This window comes from Thamnophis elegans, chromosome 9 (genome assembly GCF_009769535.1).
Source record: "Thamnophis elegans isolate rThaEle1 chromosome 9, rThaEle1.pri, whole genome shotgun sequence".
NCBI lineage: Eukaryota > Metazoa > Chordata > Lepidosauria > Squamata > Colubridae > Thamnophis > Thamnophis elegans.
Genome location: NC_045549.1, coordinates 60,625,100 through 60,646,035, shown reverse-complemented (window position 1 = coordinate 60,646,035; position 20,936 = coordinate 60,625,100). Strand labels below are relative to the sequence as shown.

At 37.9% G+C, this 20,936-nt stretch overlaps 1 protein-coding gene across 1 annotated transcript in view; it reads left to right on the top strand.

The window, feature by feature from the left end:
• The window catches only part of FSTL5 (follistatin like 5), a 180,918-nt gene that overhangs the window by 63,436 nt on the left and 96,546 nt on the right, over positions 1 to 20,936 (top strand). The window contains exon 4 of the mRNA XM_032223653.1: positions 4,928 to 5,094. Within this exon, the coding sequence (XP_032079544.1) occupies positions 4,928 to 5,094 (167 nt within the window). The remainder of the gene's footprint in view (positions 1 to 4,927; positions 5,095 to 20,936) is intronic.

The window sequence follows — 20,936 nt, the reverse complement described above, 5'->3', positions numbered from 1 at the left end:
CTTGCTGTAGATTATATGCAAAGGACTGTTTCTATATCATTGGAGGAGGTGATTGCTTTTAAATTACATTCTAAATAGGCAAGCTAAATGCATTCAGGCTTATTGTAGCCCTAATTCTATTTAGTCAGCGCCAATCTGGATAATGTTTGCTGGTTGAGACACAAAGGGATATTGAATAAAGGTGAATAAATGAGTTGAATAAGATAGGTAAAAATGTACAATTTTAAATTTAGTCATTATATATCTGTATAATATATTCTTCTTTTAATAGTTTAATAATTAAATTTCAATATATAGAAATTTTGTTATAATCACTTTTGTTTTCGTTTTGTCTTTTCCAAAATACATGTTCCATTTATTATTTTTTTCAGCAAATTGTTAACTGAAATAACCTTAAAACTTTCATGCTATTTTTTTTCCTGAAACCTTGAGGAATTCATGTTTATTACAGTGGTCTTATGATAGTGCAAATGTGTAATAATGTGCAAATGTGTAATAATCTATTAAACTTTATAAAGTATGTTGGCTTTAACAAGCCTGATATAATGTAAATAGATAGAAACTCACTTTCTTGATTTTAAGGAGTGGATTCATTCCTACATGGAATTTTTTTTTTTAAAAAAAAAGTGTGTGTGTGTGCATGTGTGTGTCTGTGTCTGTGTGTTCTTGTATAGTTTAAATACTAAGGAATAGATAATTTTTAAAGCTGCATATAGTTTTTAATAGTGGTGCAGTGGCCTAGAGATGAAGACACTTGCCTCCTACTTGGAAGGTTGAGAGTTCAATCCTAGGCAGTGATAGATGTTTCTCTAGCAGATGCAAAGAGAAAATATCAACTGCAAATTCCATATAGGCATCAGGAAGGACAGCTGGGCAGTAAACACTTAGCTCCATTCAGTCACATGAACTCCACCCCGATACAAAGGAATTTCAGAGTCGTAAAAATAAAAATATAGTTTTTAATACTGAATAATCATTAGTGCATTTTGTTGTTATATATCAGTAATAGTAATAATTATGATATGCTTGTGAGCATGCATTTCCCATATATAGTTGAGCCACTCAATAGAATCGCCACTCAACATTGTCGATATATATATGTGTGTGTGTAGGTCTTCAGGTTTGGTGTTTCCAGGAGTAGTGTTCAGTAGTCTGAAGCAGCCTGAAGATGACGAATGAGACTTCGTCGAAACGTCGCCAAGACATCTCCAATTCTACGCGGGAGAAAACCCGAACAACTAGAGACCTACATATATATATATATATATATATATATATATATGTATGTATGTATGTATGTATGTATGTATGTATGTATGTATGTATATGTATATATATATATACACATACATACATACATACATACATACATACATATATATATATATATATATATATATATATATATATATACACATATATACATACATACATACATACACACACACACACACACACACACACACACACACACACACACAAGCTTCCATAATGGAGTTTGGTCAAAACAAAAATCCCAGCATTATCATCAATGAGGGAATAGTAGTAAAATGTGAAGAAATCAATATGCCCTATGGAAATAATGTCAAGAATGTGGATGAAACAATCACTACAATTATCTGAACATCATTTAAACTGACAACATCAGGCATAGTGAAGCTAATTTTAAAAAGTTGGAAGAAAATACGTCATGAGAGTGAAATGCATCTTAAAGTCCAAACTCAGTGGAACAAATAGCTGCAAGACAATTAACACCTGGACTGTTCCAATCATTAGACATACAGCTAGAATAATAAACTGAATTCAAGTGGAACTAAAGCCTGGCTAAGAGCTTGAGAGAAGTTTCCTGAAGATGAGCTCCAGCACAAGTTCAAAAGAAGAGAAGACAAAACCTCCCAATGACCAACCCAGATTGGATCCTGCAAAAGCAGAAAAATTGAAGAAAGTGAAGGGCTAAATCTGGATGCACAAGACAAGTCTTTAAGAACTAAATCAGAGGTGGGTTCCTACCAGTTCGCACCTATTCGGTAGAACCGGTTCGTCAAATCTACTGAACCGGTTAGAAGAGGTTCCACCAGTGGACCCAGAAGGCAGGCCACGCCTACAGAAGAGGTTGCAAAAAATTTTGAAACCCACCACTGGTCCTTGGATATGATTATTCTACACTATCATGCTCATGTTTATAAAACTCAGTGCCTCTGTGAAAGGTAAGGATGACTACTGCATTTGTGGTGCAATCAGAACATTGCGTGTGTTGAAGTTGTTTTAACGCAAACCAAAGATGCCTTTTAAAAAACAAGTTTACATCCTATTCTTATGCATGCCAGTGCTGTGTGTGAGGTAATTTAAGGTGGTTCTGACAAGTGGCGTCGTCATCTTCATATCCGGTCACATGGGCGGCAAGCCACTCCCATCTGGTCACATGGGCAGCAAGCCACTCCCACAAAGGAGGCCACACCCACAGAGTAGGGTCGAACAATTTTTGAAACCCACCACTGAACTAAATACATACAAAACCAAAATTAAGAAGACATCTGCTGCAACCTCTGCCATAAAGCTGAAGAAACAGTGGATCATCTGGTTAGCTGCTGCAAGAAGATCACACAGACTGATTACAAACAATGACATGACAAAGCAACAACAATGGTGCATTGGGAGATCTACAAGAAATACCATTTGCCTGCAAGCAAGAACTGGTGGTACCATAAAACAGATAACATAATAGAAAATTAAGAAGCCAATGTGCTAATGGGCTCTGGCACATTAGAATTCAAACAGGCAAGTGCATGCCACATTACAGCCGAAGCTTAACAATTCTAGATAAGAAAACAAAAGTGTCTGGACAGTGAACATTGCAGTAGAGTCAGCAGATACAAACAAAAAAAGAGGAATGGATAAAATTACAAAATACTTGCAAACAGAAGTAGAACGACTTTGGTAAAATAAAGCAGACACCAATATACTAGATACCTTGAATGCAATCCCCAAACATCCTGACCAGCAATTGAATGCCATTGGCATTGAGAACATCCCCATCAACCAACTGCAAAAGGCAGCTTTATTTGAAACAGTTTACATCCTGTAATTCACATAACTACCTTAATAATACAGTATGGTTGTATACAGAATATTTGCTCAACTAATTCTCCCCCACATCAGACTAGTAGATCCATAGTCAGTGAAGATGACTTCATGCTGCACTAATTGATAAGGGCTGACATAACCAATATAAATGTGATTGTCATTAATCAATAAAAATGTAGATGACAAACTGACCTGAAAAAAAAAAGATTCTTTTTAGACAACTTACTCAATAACAGTATAACAGTATAATAGAGTAGGAAGGAACTTAGAAGTCTTTTACTCCAACCTTCAAGGGAGACCGTATAGCGTTCCCCCCCCCCCCAAATAGCTATCCAATCTTTTCTTAATACCCTCCAATGATGGAATTGATATATTGTTCTCATTGTAAGGAAATTTCTCCTTAATTCTAGGTTAGATGTCATTTTATAATGTTCCCACTGTTATTTCTTGTCTACCCTCAGGTGATTAGGAAAATAGGTGAAATCCCTCTTCTCTGGCATCCCCTCAAAAACCTTTTTTTTCCTTTTGGAAAGCTCTTTAACTGATTGATGAGAATTACATTGATCAAGTGCTGTGCAGCAGAAACAAAGTCTTAGGTGCTGCAGATTGTCAGCGATTTATTTCTCCATCACATGGATAAATACACTTGGAAATATCTACCTTACTACCTACTCTCCCTACCTAACTACCTACTGTATTTCTGTCTCTCCATCTAGCTACCTACCTACCTACCTACAGTATTTCTCTCTCTCACCCTCTATCTACCTACATACATACCTATTCTCTCTCTCTCCCTACCTATCTACTGTATTTCTCTCTCTCTCTCTCATATATATATATATATATATATATATATATATATATATATATATATATATATATATATATATTCCTCTACCTATCTACCTACCTACCTACCTACACCCTCTCTCTCTTTCCCTACCTACTTACTGTATTTCTTTATCTCTCTATCTCTCTCTATCCCTTTATCTGCCTACCTACCTAACTACTCTCTCTCTCTCCCTACCTACCTACTGTATTTCTCTCTCTTTCTCTCCCTCTCTATTCCTCTATCTACCTACCTACTTTTTTTAAAAAAATTGCCTCTTCAAAACCTTGGTGTGTCTTATACTCTGGTGCGTCTTATATTGCGACAAATACGGTAATACTGGTTAAAATTTCTGATTATACTGATAAAATGGAAGTTACAAGTTTTGATATAAGATCACTTGTGAGCTAGTATTTGCAAATACCTAAGCAAGCTAATAAGGATGCTGACTTTAGTTTAAGAGGCTTTGGTAGTGTGGAGTTTTCATTTGGGCATTTGTACTCCTTCAAACATTAACAAAATAAAAAGCATTAAATTACAGGAGTAAACATAGAATAATGTTGACAGTTTTAGAATTCAATGTATTCTTGTGGACTGCAGCCAATTTGTTGTCCATAGGTTTGTCTTTATCATGGAAATGAGTGAGTGTAATATTAATATCACAAAATGTACAGTATAAAAGTCATAGGAGTACAATTCTCTAAGACCTTACATCTCTGTAATGTGTATCCTACATTATCCTTTTCTCCTTAAGCTTGCATCCTAGAGATAGATATTCTGGACTGCCCCCCCCCCCAAAAAAAAAAAAAAACTATTCAGCTGCTAGAGGGCAATTGCATGCTATTTTTAAAATTATTGTCTTGCTGCCATTAGTTATTTTTATAACCCAGGTGTGGTGTCTTAGACTTGAGTAAGCTAAAAATAAGGTGAGAGATAGCGCTTCAAACTTAATATTTCTTTAGATATAGACCTTCTATGTGCAAATTGGCATTAAATGCAACATATCTTTTACAGAGGTAATACAACTGAGCCTGCCAGAAGATCAGAAAGTAAGCATTACGGCTGCGATAGTTGGACAAAGTGCAGTTCTAAGTTGTGCCATTCAGGGCACCTTGAGACCTCCAATCATCTGGAAGCGGAACAATGTCGCTCTGAAGAGTTTAGATTTAGAAGACATCAATGTAAGTGATTAAGGGCAATCTATTGACCTTTTTAATAGCATTATAATTACATTTTTGCCATTCTAACTAGAGCAATCACATATGTTAAATCAAGATGTGGGCCTGGTTCAAATTCAAGTAATAAAATTTAAGTACACATTAAGCAGTATTTTTTTTTCATTTTCTATGTGAGGAAAATGGATCCCCATTTTCCATAGGTGGGAGTGGGGAAATCACGTTAAGGCATACTTACCTAAACAGTTATTTGGCTTTCATGAATTTTACGGTTGCCAAACGAGTATTTTTCACATGGGAAATGCCTAGGAAATAAAAGAATTTAACAGGATAATGAACCCATAATTTGCTTTCTAATAGCAATGGCTTTTATACTCAAATATGAAAATTGTAACATGTCCTCTTCAGATTTCATTCATATTATTGTATCTCAGAAATTTAGAATCAAGTTACAACATATATGTCATTAAAGCCACATAGAGTCACTTGATAGGGGAGATGGGCATAAAAAAATAATAAATATAACAAAACAAAGCAAAATAAAATAATAAATAAAATAAATCTTTCTATCATAGTACCTTGCATAGCTAAGAAAAAAACTCATTCTTTCACAATGGGTCTAAAATTCTTACAATCTTTTATAAATATTTTTATAAAATCAAATTTATATGCAGATATTGTTAAAATTAGACCATTCTAGTCATATCACACTTTTGTTAGTTACATTGGATCTGGAGCTTTGCATTGACATGATGCAACTCTTGTTTTCCTAATACCTTCTTTCCCCCAAAAAAAGACAGAGTCTTATTTTCTTTTGACCCCGAAATAAGTACTTGGCCTTATTTTCAGGGACGTCTTATTATTTTTGAGGAGCAGAGGAGGCAGCGAGCATGGTCACCTCATGGCTGCTGATGTGTTGCAATATTTTTGGGGAGGACTTATTTTCAGGGAAGGGCTTATTTTAGTGCATGCGCTGAAAAGCCCGATTGGGCTTATTATCTGGGGAGGTCTTATTTTGGAAAACAGGGTAGGTTTGGATCTTTTTGTATGAGCATTTGGAAATAGCTATGGAACTGCCTGATATGCCTAGATATACACATATAATCCATTTTCTATTGAAATTAAAAGTCATTCAGCATACAGACAAGCAGACTCTTTGCTTTTGGCACACAAACACACGTAGATAGATAGATAGATAGATAGATAGATAGATAGATAGATAGGTAGGTAGGTAGGTAGGTAGGTAGGTAGGTAGGTAGGTAGGTAGGTAGATAGATAGATAGATAGATAGATAGATGATAGATAGATAGATAGATAGATAGATAGATAGATAGATAGATAGATAGATAGATTTTGTTTTGGCGAGGTCTCACTCACCATCTTCAAGCTGGGTTTTGGGCTTAAAGCATAGTCGGAGCTGCCATCTTTCTATAAATCTTGGTGGAGCTGTGTGAAGTGCTGGGTTTGTTTCAATAAGTGGAATGATTGGTTGTGTGGTTGTATCATGATTGGTAGATTGGTGCTGATTGATGTTGGCAGTGTGTCCGTTGTTGTTTCGTGTTGTAATGGCCTGGGTGGTGGATGGAGATCGTTTGTTGACTAGGGCTAGTTTCCAGATTTCTGGTAGACGGGAAGTATCATCACATTTATTCATGTTGTGGGGGTGTTTCTCTATTTCGATAGCTTCCATAATTATTCTCTTGTTGAAGTGTTCAGTTTTGGAGCTTAACCTGGTTCCTTCAAAATTAATTTCATGTCCTGTAGCTTTAAGGTGCTGAAAAAGGGAGGAAGTTTTTTTTCTTTTTTTTTCTTATTTTTATTTCTTTCCTGTTTGGCCAAATCATGAAAGTGTCATCAACATATCTAGGCCAGAGTTTGGGTTTGTGTTCAGATTTATCTAAGGCATTAGTTTCAAAATGTTCCATGTATAAGTTTGCCCCTCTCACCTGTCATCGCAAACTTATACATGGAACATCTTGAAACTAACGCCTTAGATAAATCTGAACACAAACCCAAACTCTAGTTTATGAAAATACGAAATACCATGCAAAATGTGCCCTGCAACATACATAGGACAAATGAACAGGAGAATACATGCATGCAGAACACAAGAACATAGTAAGAAAAAAATAAAAAAACCCTCCCTTTTCCAGCACCTTAAAGCTACAGGACATGAAATTAATTTTGAAGGAACCAGGTTAATCTTCAAACCTGAACACTTCAACAAGAGAATAATTATGGAAGCTATCAAAATAGAGAAACACCCCCACAACATGAATAAACGTGATGATACCTCCCACCTACCAGACATCTGGAAACCAGCCCTAGTCAACAAACGAGCCCCACCCACCACCCAGGCTGTTACAACATGAAACAACAACAGTCACACAGACAGCACCAATCAGCACCAATCTACCAATCATGATACAACCACACAACCAATCATTCTATTTACTGAAACAAAGCCAGCACTCCACACAGCCCCACCAAGATTTATAGAAAGACGGCAGCTATAGCCTATTGTTCTTTTGTGCTGTAACAACCTGGGTAATGGGTTGTGTGATGACACCCAGAGCTCTATTGTAGTGACATCCTGTGCTGCAACCTCCTGGGGGTTTGGCTGCATTGTAACATCCTGAACCTTTGTGTTATAACCTCCTGAGTTCTGTGATGTAATGTCCTGAGCAGATGGCTGTGGTGTAACACCCCAGGCTTTGGTTTGGCTCCGAGTTTGCGGTCTGTCCATGTGTTCATGGCGTGTGTCAGTTTGCTTTGTGTGGGGGTCAGAGGGGGGGGTTGCAGCAGTTGGTGATAAAATCAGACTTGAAGTCACAATGTCCTCTGCTCCAGCAATCCACCCAGAAGCAACTTACATAAAGAAGAACAAAAAGGACTCACCAACTTAAGGAAAGACAACAGCATAATCATTCTCCCAGCAGACAAAGTTAACGCCACTGTGGTAATGAACACATCTGACTACCAAGCCAAACTATCCAACCTACTCCAAGACCCTGCTTACAAACCTCTAAAAACAGACTCCCCTCACCTACCTGGAAAAAAACCACCAAAACCAAAATAAAAGCCTCTCCCATCAGTGAAGAGATCCAGCCAAGAATCATCCCCATTGAGAAATCATCCAGATGCCCCAAGCCGTATGGCCTCCCCAAGATACATAAAGAAGGAATACCACTCAGACCAACAGTCAGCTCCATAGGCTCAGCTCTACAGAATCTTGCCAAATTTCTTGCCAGACAACTTCAGCCTTACACAGAATCCATCACCTCACATGTACAAAACTCACTCCATTTCATAGAAGCAATAAAGAAACAAAACCTACAACCCAGTGACTTACTCGTGAGCTTCGATGTCATATCCCTCTTCACCCAAGTGCCTGTTAAAGAAGCCTTGACATTACCCCCCTGCACAGATCAACTCCGTAGCCAAGACCTTCATCTCCACAACCAAACGCCTAGCCGACAAAGACCACCTGAAAACTGAATTACATACTCTCACAAACATATTAATTAAGTCCAGGATCAAAGCAGCCGTCTACCAGGAGATTTTGGAGCACTTCATGCTTCCTTCCGCTGATGAGCTTTATGGCGATGCTGACTTCATTTTCCAGCAGGACTTGGCACCTGCCCACACTGCCAAAAGCATCAAAACCTGGTTCAATGACCGTGGGATTACTGTGCTTGATTGACCAGCAAACTCACCTGACCTGACCCCCATAGACAAATTATGGGGCATTGCCAAAAGAAAGATGAGAGACATGAGACCGAACAATGCGGAAGAGCTGAAGGCCGCTATTGAAGCATCCTGGTCTTCCATAACACCTCAGCCACAGGCTGATAGCTTCCATGCCACGCCGCATTGAGGCAGTAATTGCTGCAAAAGGGGCCCAAACAAAGTACTGAGTACACATGCATGCTTATACTTTTCAGAGGTCCGATATTGTTCTATGTACAATCCTTGTTTTATTGATTGCATGTAATATTCTAATTTTCTGAGATTTTGGATTTGGGGTTTTCATGAGCTGTAAGCCATAATCATCACAATTATGACAAATCACAGCTTGAACTATCTTGCTTTGCATGTAATGAGTCTATCTCATATATTAGTTTCACCTTTTGCATTACTGAAATAAATGAACTTTTGCACGATATTCTAATTTTTTGAGTTTCACCTATATATGTTACTGAAATATTTTTTTCACCTAATATTATCATTGCTCTCACCAATAAGAGTAAGGACTCACCAAAGCACCATGTTTTCACATTGTTGTTGGATGACATTGTCCTGACAGATTTGTATATTAATCCAGGTTACACTTTTCCCCATTAATATAAGTTTCAAGTTTTTTAAATGCCATAAACTATTCTTATATTTATATATTTATCAATTAAAAAACACCAAACTTTTATCCTTATTCTATACCTCAATCATATGCCTTAATCATGGAAGTATTTCTAAATGTGCTGTATTTTTCAGCAATGATTAAAGCATAATGTTAGAAAACTTTTATAGCATCATGTAACAATTTTTTTTAACCCAGGATAATTTTGATCTGCTTTTTGATCTCAAGTAGCACATAAATTGATGACTGACATGAAAGTCTTGACAACATCACTTGCTAAACGTTAGGACTATCATTTACTCCAAAGCAAATGATGAATTTTTGTGAGTATCTTGTTGCTTTTGACCATGAAATTAATTGGAGCCATCAACTCCTGGAGAAAAATTAGGAATGAAATAGAAACATATATGGAGACTTGTTTCCAACAAGAAGACAGAACATAAGATATATTTTTAAATAGTTTGAGTATGATGCCTTCCCTAATTAGAAGATTTGGCACTCTTTCCTGTCAAGGAACCATACTGATTTCTATTACTGAGTCTCTTTAGTTAGTCGTGCATTTTAAGTACTCTCTCAAATTCAGGATCTGACTCTTTATTCCCTGAATTGGTACTAACTGTATGGGGTCTGAGGCATTATGCTCAGGTGTCTAACAGTTTATTGACTTCCCACCTGTGAGTCTATCAAGTGGTGCTCTTCAGCTTCAGAATCAGAATGTCCATGACAAGAATGGAACTGAGAACTGCAGTTTGTATTTTTTCTTTTTGAATCTACAGTATGCATTTTAAAGAAATTTAACAGGACAATGAACCTGCTTGCTAATATCAATGGCTATTGTTCTCAGATAGGAAAATTGTAACATTTGTTTTTTCAGATTTAATTCATGTTATTTTATCTCAGAAATTTAGGATCAAGTGACAAGTAGACTTTTATTTGATTCTAGATTTGATCTCTGTCTTGCCATTGATATACTTGATCCCTTTCCCTCCTCTTTTGTAAAGAGAACAAGGATTTGGATATAGACTGTGGTTAATGCTTTCTTGTGACTTATTCTGTTTCCAAAATTGTTGGACTGCTAGTCGACCATATGGTAAATTATTCCTTCCGGGGAAAAAAAAAAAACAATTGCTAGTCAGATTCGTATCATCAAAGATCCCCTGAAGAATTTTTCAAAATTTGCTCCCACTAAAATACACAATTTAATTTACAGAATGGCCTTAATCCTCATGGTTTCAGCAGAGCTTATTCATTAGTAAGTAACCATTGGAGGGCAGTCTGGTGTACATTATTTTATTTTTAACCATTTATTCATGCAGTGGTTGCTAGAAAAAATATTAAAAAGTAGAGAGCTGAATAAATTATTTCAGTGCATACCTCTAAAATTAAGATACAATCGGCTTTAGAGTTTTTAATCTTGAACAAAGAGTAATGTTGATATGACTGGTATAGTTGATCAGATCAGTAAAACTGAATTTTGTGAATATCCTAGTTACAGTTTGTAAAGCTACCTGAAAGTGTAACTAGCTTTTATTTTGCATGTAGTTGGGGCTTTTGTTCCAGCGCTGTTATGAATTAAACACCCTCCTAAATTTTGACACCTAATATAGTTTCCAGCTTTGAATTGTTGTGCACAGAGCTGTGATGAAGTCATTTCTTTATTTTTTGCTTAAATAGAAATTAAAGCCCAAGGGAACAGCAGAGTAATTGGATAACTCCACTGAGGGGAACTGGGCTTCTAAATTGGATTGGGGAACAGAGATGTGAAACTTCAAATGAATTTATTCAGAGAATGTGCTATACTGTACAGTGGTTACCTATTCATTTGTGACTCTTTCAAAGGCAATTTCAGCACTTTAAAAGTCTGTGCTCTGATACAACTATTTATAACTCTAGAGATGGTAAGCTTGCTTTTGAGCTTCACATAAATTACGAACTACGCTACATTTGTTTAGCAGCGATAGCTGACTTTACATCACATGACAAAAGCCACACGTACCTGTATTTTCTGGCATAGCATGTCATCAGTGACATAATTATACTAATCATATCAGGATAAATGATCAGAAAAGAAACGCAGATAGCAGGTGATGAAGAATGCTATCTAGAACATTTGTGTCTTATAGAAAGATGATTTAGTTTTGTTTTGTTTTACTGTATCAGATGAAAGGGTGGGCAACATCCACAAAAATGAAACAAACTTTTGCAGGTATTTTAGATTGATTTAGAGATATGAAGATATATTACATTCTTTAGTCAAAATGGCTTTGGCCTTCAATTGCTTATAATATATATTATAAGGGGCTTCGCAGAGCGTCCACCCCTTCTGCCTCCTGTGTCTGGTACCTGGAGAAGAAACTCGGGAGCTGAGAGTTGAAGGGCGTGGTGAATAAGTCGACCTCCGGGCGTCTGTCCACTGGTAATAGCTGCCAGCGCAGGCTTTCCAGGGTGTTTTAACAACCCGCGGCTCGTGGCTCAACCCCTGAGGGGAGCGGAGGAGCGCTTCTGCTCCTGAGAAGCCTCTGCAGCAAGGGCTGCCTCTAGGAAGCATGTGCCCTGTCCTCCTGCTTGCCCGGCAAAGGTCCTCACTGAGTGACTCCATCTCACTCAGTGGCCAGGACAGCGTGCTGCCCCAGGGGGCTTGTGGCAGTCCAGTCCTTGCAGGAGGAGGCTGTGCGCGATGTAGGGAGGCAGGATTCGCCGGGTCCAAGTTTATTTTCCTTAATCCTTTGTAAATTACTGGAGGTCCAGAGTGGTGCAACCTTTCCAGTGAGGAAATTTATATATATAATATATAATTAATATATAATATATAATATATAATATATAATATATAATATATAATATATAATATATAATATATAATATATAATATATAATATATAATATATAATATATAATATATAATATATAATATATAATATATAATATATAATATATAATATATAATATATAATATATAATATATAATATATAATATATAATATATAATATATAATATATAATATATAATATATAATATATAATATATAATATATAATGTATATGTGTGTGTGTGTGTGTGTTTGTGTGTGTCTGTGTGTGTTTGTGCTGATAAATAAAAAAAAACACAAATATAACAAAGGAAACAGTAAAAATATTGGGTTTCTGTCGTGATGGACTCTTGTGACGAGCCGATTGACAGATGATGGAAGCAGTTAGCTTCCTCCCATAATTGGGGCTTACCAGGGGTTGTAAAAATCTAATAGATACGTTTCACCCTGCTTCGCTGATAAGGATAAGAGCCTGTGGCCTAATGGATAAGATGTCTGCCTAGTATATAATATAGCCCAGGTTCAAATCCCAGTAATGGTATGGCTTGCTGATGAGAGCTAAATAGCTTGAAATAGATCTATACTAGTCTCCCTTTATTTATTTATTTATCAGCACAAATAAACACACACACACACACACACACACACACACACACACACACACACACACACACACACACACACATATATATATATATATATATATATATATATATATATATATATATATATATATATAGGTCTCTAGTTGTTCGGGTTTTCTCCCGCGTAGAATTGGAGATGTCTTGGCGACGTTTCGACGAAGTCTCATTCGTCATCTTCAGGCTGCTTCAGACTACTTCAGGTTTGGTGTCTGAAGCAGCCTGAAGATGACGAATGAGACTTCGTCGAAACGTCGCCAAGACATCTCCAATTCTACGCGGGAGAAAACCCGAACAACTAGAGACCTACATACTAACACCCGAGAAAACCTCAGAAAACATACATACATACATACATACATACATACATACATACATACATACATACATACATATATATATATATATATATATATATATATATATATATATATACTTAAAGTCACAACCCCTGGTATGCCCAAGTATGGGAGGAAGGTCACACTTCCACTCTCTGTCATTAGGCTCGTCACAAGAGACCATCCAGACAGAAACCCAATATTTTTTACTGTTGCCTTTTTTTTTTTTTTTTTTTTTTGGTCTCTTGTGGTCTCTTGTGACGAGCCTAATGACAGAGAGTGGAAGTGTGACCTTCCTCCCATACTTGGGCATACCAGGGGTTGTGACTTTAAGTATATACCTCCCACCCTGGCTGGCTGATAAGGAGTCGTTCTCTGTAGCTCAAATGGTTAACTCCCTGCCTGGGAGGCAATAGAGCACAGGTTCGATTCCCAAACTTGGGTATGGCTAGCTGATGAGAGCTAAATAGCTTGAAATAGATCTATACTAGTCTCCCTTTATTTATTTATCAGCATAAATATAACATATATATATATATATATATATATATATATATATATATATATATATATATATATATATATATATATATATATATATATCTCCCACTTTAACATATCCATTTGAATGGAATAGATAATCCCAATTTCTTTTATTTATGGCACAGCCTGTTTACATTATTTGTTGTAGCTGAATGAAACCAAGTCTTTTCCTTTCTGCATAACCCGATCCATTTTTATTTCTACATTTTGCTTTATTTCTACAGTCGGGATTTAAATTGTGTTCATAGCTATCATAAAGTATGACATGTACTCCACCCCTGTAGCTCTGTGCGGAGGGCTATTTGCATATAAATTTTATTGAGGGCTTACCCATAAATCCTGCTGGCCACTTTCTGTTTCTGGAGGTCATGAGTGCAAGACATTTTTTCTCAAGCTCTCCCCAGCTTGCCTCTCATCAAGTAGCAATTGCCATTGCTGCCAGAACAAATGATACTATTTGTTCTGTCTGCCATGCTTCGTGTTGTTGTAGGCTGTGCTTCTACTCCAGTTGGCTAGTGCATTTGTGACAGACAAGCTCCTCATCTTTTTCAGTCATTGACTGCTACTTTCTATGGGCATTTCTTTATTGGCAATATCAGCTATGGTTTTGGAGTCTGGTTTTGCTTTGCTCTGTTTTGCTTTGCTTGCCTAGCCTTGCCACTCCATTAATCCAATAGATCAGTGTTGAAACAGTGAACCTTTATTGTTCTTGTGAACTAGGAAAATAGTGGAGCTTTCCCTTTTCTTTTTTCTTTATTTTAAAATTGGTTTTTATTGTAATGGCCTAAAGGCAGGAGAACAAGGAAGATGCAGAGACTGATAGCTAGGAAATGAAGACTGCAAACTGAGAAAGAATCCAATAGGTGTTATCGGTGTGTGTATATGTTTGTGATATGTAAGTAGAGAAAGAAAGAAAGAAGGAAAGAAGAAAAGAAAGAAAGAAGGAAGGAAAGAAAGAAAAAAGAAAGAAAGAAAATATTTATCCATGTTCATTTGGATAATTCACTCTTCACATGTACTAAATGTTTTTGTGTGTGTGTGTGTGTGTGTATCTAGCTAGCTAGATAGATAGATAGATAGATAGATAGATAGATAGATAGATAGATAGATAGATAGACGAGCCGATTGACAGAGAATGGAAGCAGTTAGCTTCCTCCCATAATTGGGGCATACCAGGAGTTGTGACTTTAACTATATACCTTTCTCCCTGGCTCAGCTGATAACAGATCAGAGCCTGTGGCTTAATGGCTAAGACGTCTGCCTAATATGTAATATAGCCCAGGTTCGAATCCCAGTAAGGGTATGGCTAGCTGATGAGAGCTAAATAGCTTGAAATAGATCTATACTAGTCTCCCTTTATTTATTTATCAGCACAAATAAAAAAAATAGATAGATAGATAGATGATAGATAGATAGATAGATAGATAGATAGATAGATAGATAGATAGATAGACAGACAGACAGACAGACAGACAGACAGAGACAAAGAGATATAAATAGAACAGAACAGAACAGAATAGATGCAAGGGACCTTGGAGGTCTTCAGGTCCAACGCCCAGCTTATATAGGAAACCCTATACCATTTCAGACAAATGGTTGTCTTCCAGTGTTGGAGCATTCACAATTTCGGGAGGCAAATTGTTCCACTGATTAGTTGTTTTAACTGTCAGGAAATTTCTTCTTAGTTCTAGATTGCTTCTCTCCTTGATTATTTTCCATCCACTTTTTGTCCTGCTTTCTGGTGCTTTCACTTTGTGGCAACCCCTGAGATATAAGAACACTGCTATCATGTCACCCCTAGTCCTTCTTTTCATTAAACTAAATATACCTATTTCCAGCAACCATTCTTTATATATTTTAGTCTCCATTCCCCTAATCATCTTTATTGCTCTTCTCTGCACCCTTTATAGAGTCTCCACATCTTTTCTACATCATGGTGACCAAAATTGAATGCAGTATTCCAAGCGTGGCCTTATCAAGACATTATAAAGTATTATTAACACTTCATGCAATCTTGATTCTATATCTCTGTTTATGCAGCCTAGAACTGTGTTGGCTTTTTTGGCAGCTGCTGCACACTGCTGGTTCATATTTAAATGGTTGTCCACTAGGATTCCAAGATCCCTCTCACAGTTACTACTATTGAGTGAGGTACCTGTGAATTTTGTTTTTTGTGCCTAATGTAGAACATTACTTTTTTCACCATTGAATTTCATTTCGTTAGATAGCACCCAATATTCAAGTCTATCAAGATCCTTCTGTATCTTAAGCCTATCTTTTGGAGTGTTGGCTATTCCTGCCAGCTTGGCGTCATCTGCAAATTTGATGAGTTCCCCATCTAATCCCTTGCCCAAATTATTGATGAAGATGTTGAAGAGTACTGGGCCTAAAACAGAGCCTTGGGATACTGCAATGCATACTTCTCTCCATGTAGATGTAGTTCCATTGAGGACTAAATACTGAGTGCCGTTGATAAGCCAGTTATGAATCTGCTTGGTGGTGATGCTGTAACCCACATTTTTTCTATTTTATCAAGTAGTAGTGTAGAATATTCTAAAATATTCTAAAAGGGCCAGCAACAGCCTATGCTGCGCCCTGATTGGCTGGGACGCAGCATAGCCTGTTGCTAGCCAGCTAACGCTCCCTGATTGGCCGAGGTACTGCGTCAGCAGTTGCTGGACAGTACTCGGCTCCTGATTGGTTCTATCTGTTACAAAGTTCATATAAATACCTTGGCGCGATTCCTGTTTGTTTGAATCGCTGTCATCTGTTCTATGTCTACAATAAACTTCTTGACTGTTTGAATCCTGGCTCCTGCGTCTTCCATCCGCCCTCAATTTACAAAAAGCAGGTTATGGTTTACTTTATAAAATAGACCTTTCTAAGGTCTTATTAAAGTTCTTAGGCCTTACTAAAGTCCAAGTAAATTATATCCACAGCATTCCTTTGCTCCTCTAATGTTGTCATTTTGTCAAAGAATGCAATAAGATTTGTTTGTCATGATCTGTTTTTGACAACCTATGTTGGCTTTTTGGTTATTACTTTGTTTGCCTCTAGATGTTTGCTAATGCATTGCTTGATTATCTTTTTCAGAATCTTCGCGGTATTGAGGTCAGGCTGATAGGTCTTTAGTTTCCTGGATCTATTTTTTTTCTTTTTTTGAAGATGGGAACTATATCAGCTCTTTTCCAGTTCTCTGGCAGTTCCCTGGTGCTCCAGATCTTTGAAATATATAGTTCATTGGTTCTAAGATCACATCTGCCAGTTCCTTCAGAACCTGGGGGTGTAATTCATCTGGTCCTGGTGATTTGAACTCATCCAGGATGGACAAGTGCTTACTTACCATTTTCTTCCCCGTTCTAATGTGTTCCTAATCTGTTTTTTATGGTGCTGTTTTTGATAGGCTGGACTGTTTTTTCCAGCAGCAACAAAAGTTGTAATGAGGAGGGAATAATTGAATTGTGAGATGAGCAGAAAAGATAATTTTTCTCTCCTGTTCTCTCTGACTCTCATTATCACTAAACTTATATTTTGTTTAAAAGAATTTCTGACACTGTTTCTGACAATTATAGATCTATTTTTTGTATTTTTCTTAAACAAAGTAAAAGCCACTCTCTGTTTCTGTGCATTTATGTGGATAGGTTTCTATGCAATTTTGTGTTATTTTGATGCCTGTTCTATTTGCTTTTTTTAAGTCCAGGAAAGACACAATCATTTTTTTTCCCCCCAGAATTATTATCCAAATTTTTATTAGAAAACTATTTTGTGTTTATTTGTATTATCTATGAACCTATGATAATCTTTCTCTAGAGATTCTGAAATGTCTATTTCATTTGCTATGAGACAAGGTAAAACTCTGTGAGATCCCACAGATTAATGACCATGCTTCAGGCAGAAGTATTTTGACATCAATTTCTCAAATAACGCTTTGAAAAATAACCAATATCACTATAAAACAATGGTTCTACATTCCATCCCAGCCTCATACTCCAGTAGCATAACAGAAGCAGAGATACTATCAAAGCTGTGAAAAGATTCTGCAATAGTAATAGGGATACATTCTCCCTGGCAAATTCTGGCCGAGATTACCACTGTAACCCATTATAAGGCCTAAAGCCATATGTAACTGGAAATAAATAATCAGCATTATTTTCAGAGTGCTATATCTGAAATGTTATCCTATCCTCTAAAGTCTAATTTGATATAGTGGAATTCATGGATAAATTTTAGGTATCATGTCCACTGGTTTTGGTCATGATATAATTAATCTTGACATAAAAAAGATGTTATAAGTGATATTCATAGGTTCAGTCCCCAGTCACTTTTGTAAGCCAAGAAATGTAAGGATAGCAATATAGCAATAGCAGTAGACTTATATACCGCTTCATAGGGCTTTCAGCCCTCTCTAAGCGGTTTACAGAGAGTCAGCATATTGCCCCCAACAATCTGGGTCCTCATTTTACCCACCTCGGAAGGATGGAAGGCTGAGTCAACCCTGAGCCGGTGGGATTTGAACCGCTGAACTGCTGATCTAGCAGTAGCCTGCAGTGCTGCATTTAACCACTGCGCCACCTTGGCTCTTTTAGTACATACAGATCTCATTTTTACAGTGACCTTATTCACATTTGCAGATTTTATCCTTTATAATTGGATAAGCAATAGACTTAATGTCAGTTGGATCCTTTCAAATTATGGTGACCAAACTAGCATGGATATCAGATATCCAGAAGAAATATATTCATCCTTGCTACACTATCTCTAATGTCTCATTCCAATAACAGACACTGCCTGCTTTGCTGTTTAATTCTAAACGTGTTCAAATACAGACTTTCAAGTAGCTGCTCCAAGAAGAATACACAATTTGCATAGCAACAATCTGAAATAAAATATGAAATTAAAAGTATTCTTAGAAAAATTATAATGTACTTTCAAAGATACAAAGACAGTTTATGTTAGACCTATGATAGGACAAACATTTCTAAAAATGTTTCCAAGCCACCATGCAATCTTTAGCTATTGATAGAGGTCACACAAATGTTTTACCCACCATTAATTAACAGTCAGGAAGAATGCATGAATGAATGAATTAGTTATCTCTATGAAGCCAGTCTTAATTTGCAAACTTTGATGAGATTGTAGTTTAAGTGAACATGGAATTTGGCATACTTTTCAGTGAATGGTATTTAACATTTTCTAAAGTAATCTGCTCACTGATCTGCCTCTGCTGCTAGTAAAACACATTCCAGTTGCTTTAAACATTATTGATGATCATCTTTCACTCAACTGATTTCTCTTACTTCAGTCCAAGTTCCCAGCATATGTAAATTCTATCAGCTTCCTGTTCATTCTTTCTTAGTTGCCATTTTTGCACTGAATTAAAATCTATCTAAATACCATAGTACCCATTCTTTATTTTTGCATTTTGAATAGGCTTCTTTCATAGGCAGAGTTTTTATTTCAATGACAGTATGCCATACATATTCAAATGCTCCCTGTTAACTATCTCTTGTGTTCAGGTAAAAGGATGGAGGCAAGACCAGGTACGCTGCACAGTTTTGATATCTTGATTTCTCTGAGTGACATATTTTCTATTCCGTTCAGATGTATTCAACTAATATATCTTTTGAGCTTGTGCTGATACAACACTGCTGATGTTTTATATATGAGTGAACCTCAAATCCAAAGATAAAATAGGAATAGGAATAGGAAAGTTTATTTATAGGCCGCCCTTTTCCCTGGGGGGACTCAGGGCGGCTTACAATTCATGGGGAGGGGAATACAAACAGTAAGACATAAAACAATACATAATTAAAAATAAAACACAACATTCATCATTCGGGTGGGGACGGATTACAATCTAACCCCAGGCCTGACGGGATAGCCAGATCTTAAGGGCTGTGCGGAAGGTCTGGAGGGTGGTGAGGGTACGGATCTCCACGGGGAGATCGTTCCAAAGGGTCGGAGCTACTACCGAGAAGGCTCTCCTTCGCGTAGTCGCCAGTCGACACTGACTGGCAGATGGGATTCGGAGGAGGCCTAATCTGTGTGATCTAATTGGTCGCAAGGAGGTGATTGGCAGGAGGCGGTCTCTCAAGTACCCAGATCCACTACCATGAAGGGCTTTATAGGTGGTAAGTAGCACCTTGAAGCACACCCGGAGATCAACAGGTAGCCAGCACAGTTCGCGGAGGATAGGTGTTATGTGGGTGAACCAAGGTTCACCCACAATCGCTCGCGCGGCCGCATTCTGGACTAGCTGAAGTCGCCGGATGCTCTTCAAGGGCAGCCCCATGTAGAGCACGTTGCAGTATTCCAGCCTTGAGGTCACAAGGGCACGAGTGACTGTTGTGAGGGCCTCCCGGTTCAGGTAGGGTCGCAACTGGTGCACCAGGCGAACCTGGGCAAATGCCCCCCTGGTCACAGCCGACAGGTGGTGATCAAAGGTCAGCTGTGGGTCCAGGAGGACTCCCAAGTTGCGAACCCTGTCTGAGGGGTATAGTGTTTGACCCCCCAGCCTGAGTGATGGAACACTTGCCAAATTATTGGGAGGGAAACACAACAGCCACTCGGTCTCATCCGGGTTGAGTACCAGTTTGTTAGCCCTCATCCAGTCCCTAACGGCTTCAAGGCCCCGGCTCATCACGTCCACTGCTTCATTGAGTTGGCACAGGGCAGACAGATACAACTGGGTATCGTCCGCGTATTGATGGTATCTTATCCCGTGCCTCCGAATGATCTCGCCCAGCGGTTTCATGTAGATGTTGAATAGTAGGGGGGATAAGACCGAACCCTGTGGCACCCCATATGTTAGGGGCCTAGGGGTCGATCTCTGCCCTCCAACTAACACTGACTGCGACCTGTCCAAGAGGTAGGAGGAGAACCACTGCAAAACAGTGCCTCCCACCCCCACCTCCCGCAGTCGTCGCAGAAGGATACCATGGTCGATGGTATCGAAAGCCGCCGAGAGGTCAAGGAGAACCAGGATGGAGGCATGGCCTCCATCCCTGGCTCTCCAGAGGTCATCGGTCAATGCGACCAAAGCGGTTTCTGTGCTGTAACCAGGCCTGAAGCTGGACTGAAATGGGTCAAGGTAACTAGTTTCCTCCAAGGTCCGCTGAAGCTGGGAGGCCACTACCTTCTCAACAACCTTCCCCACAAA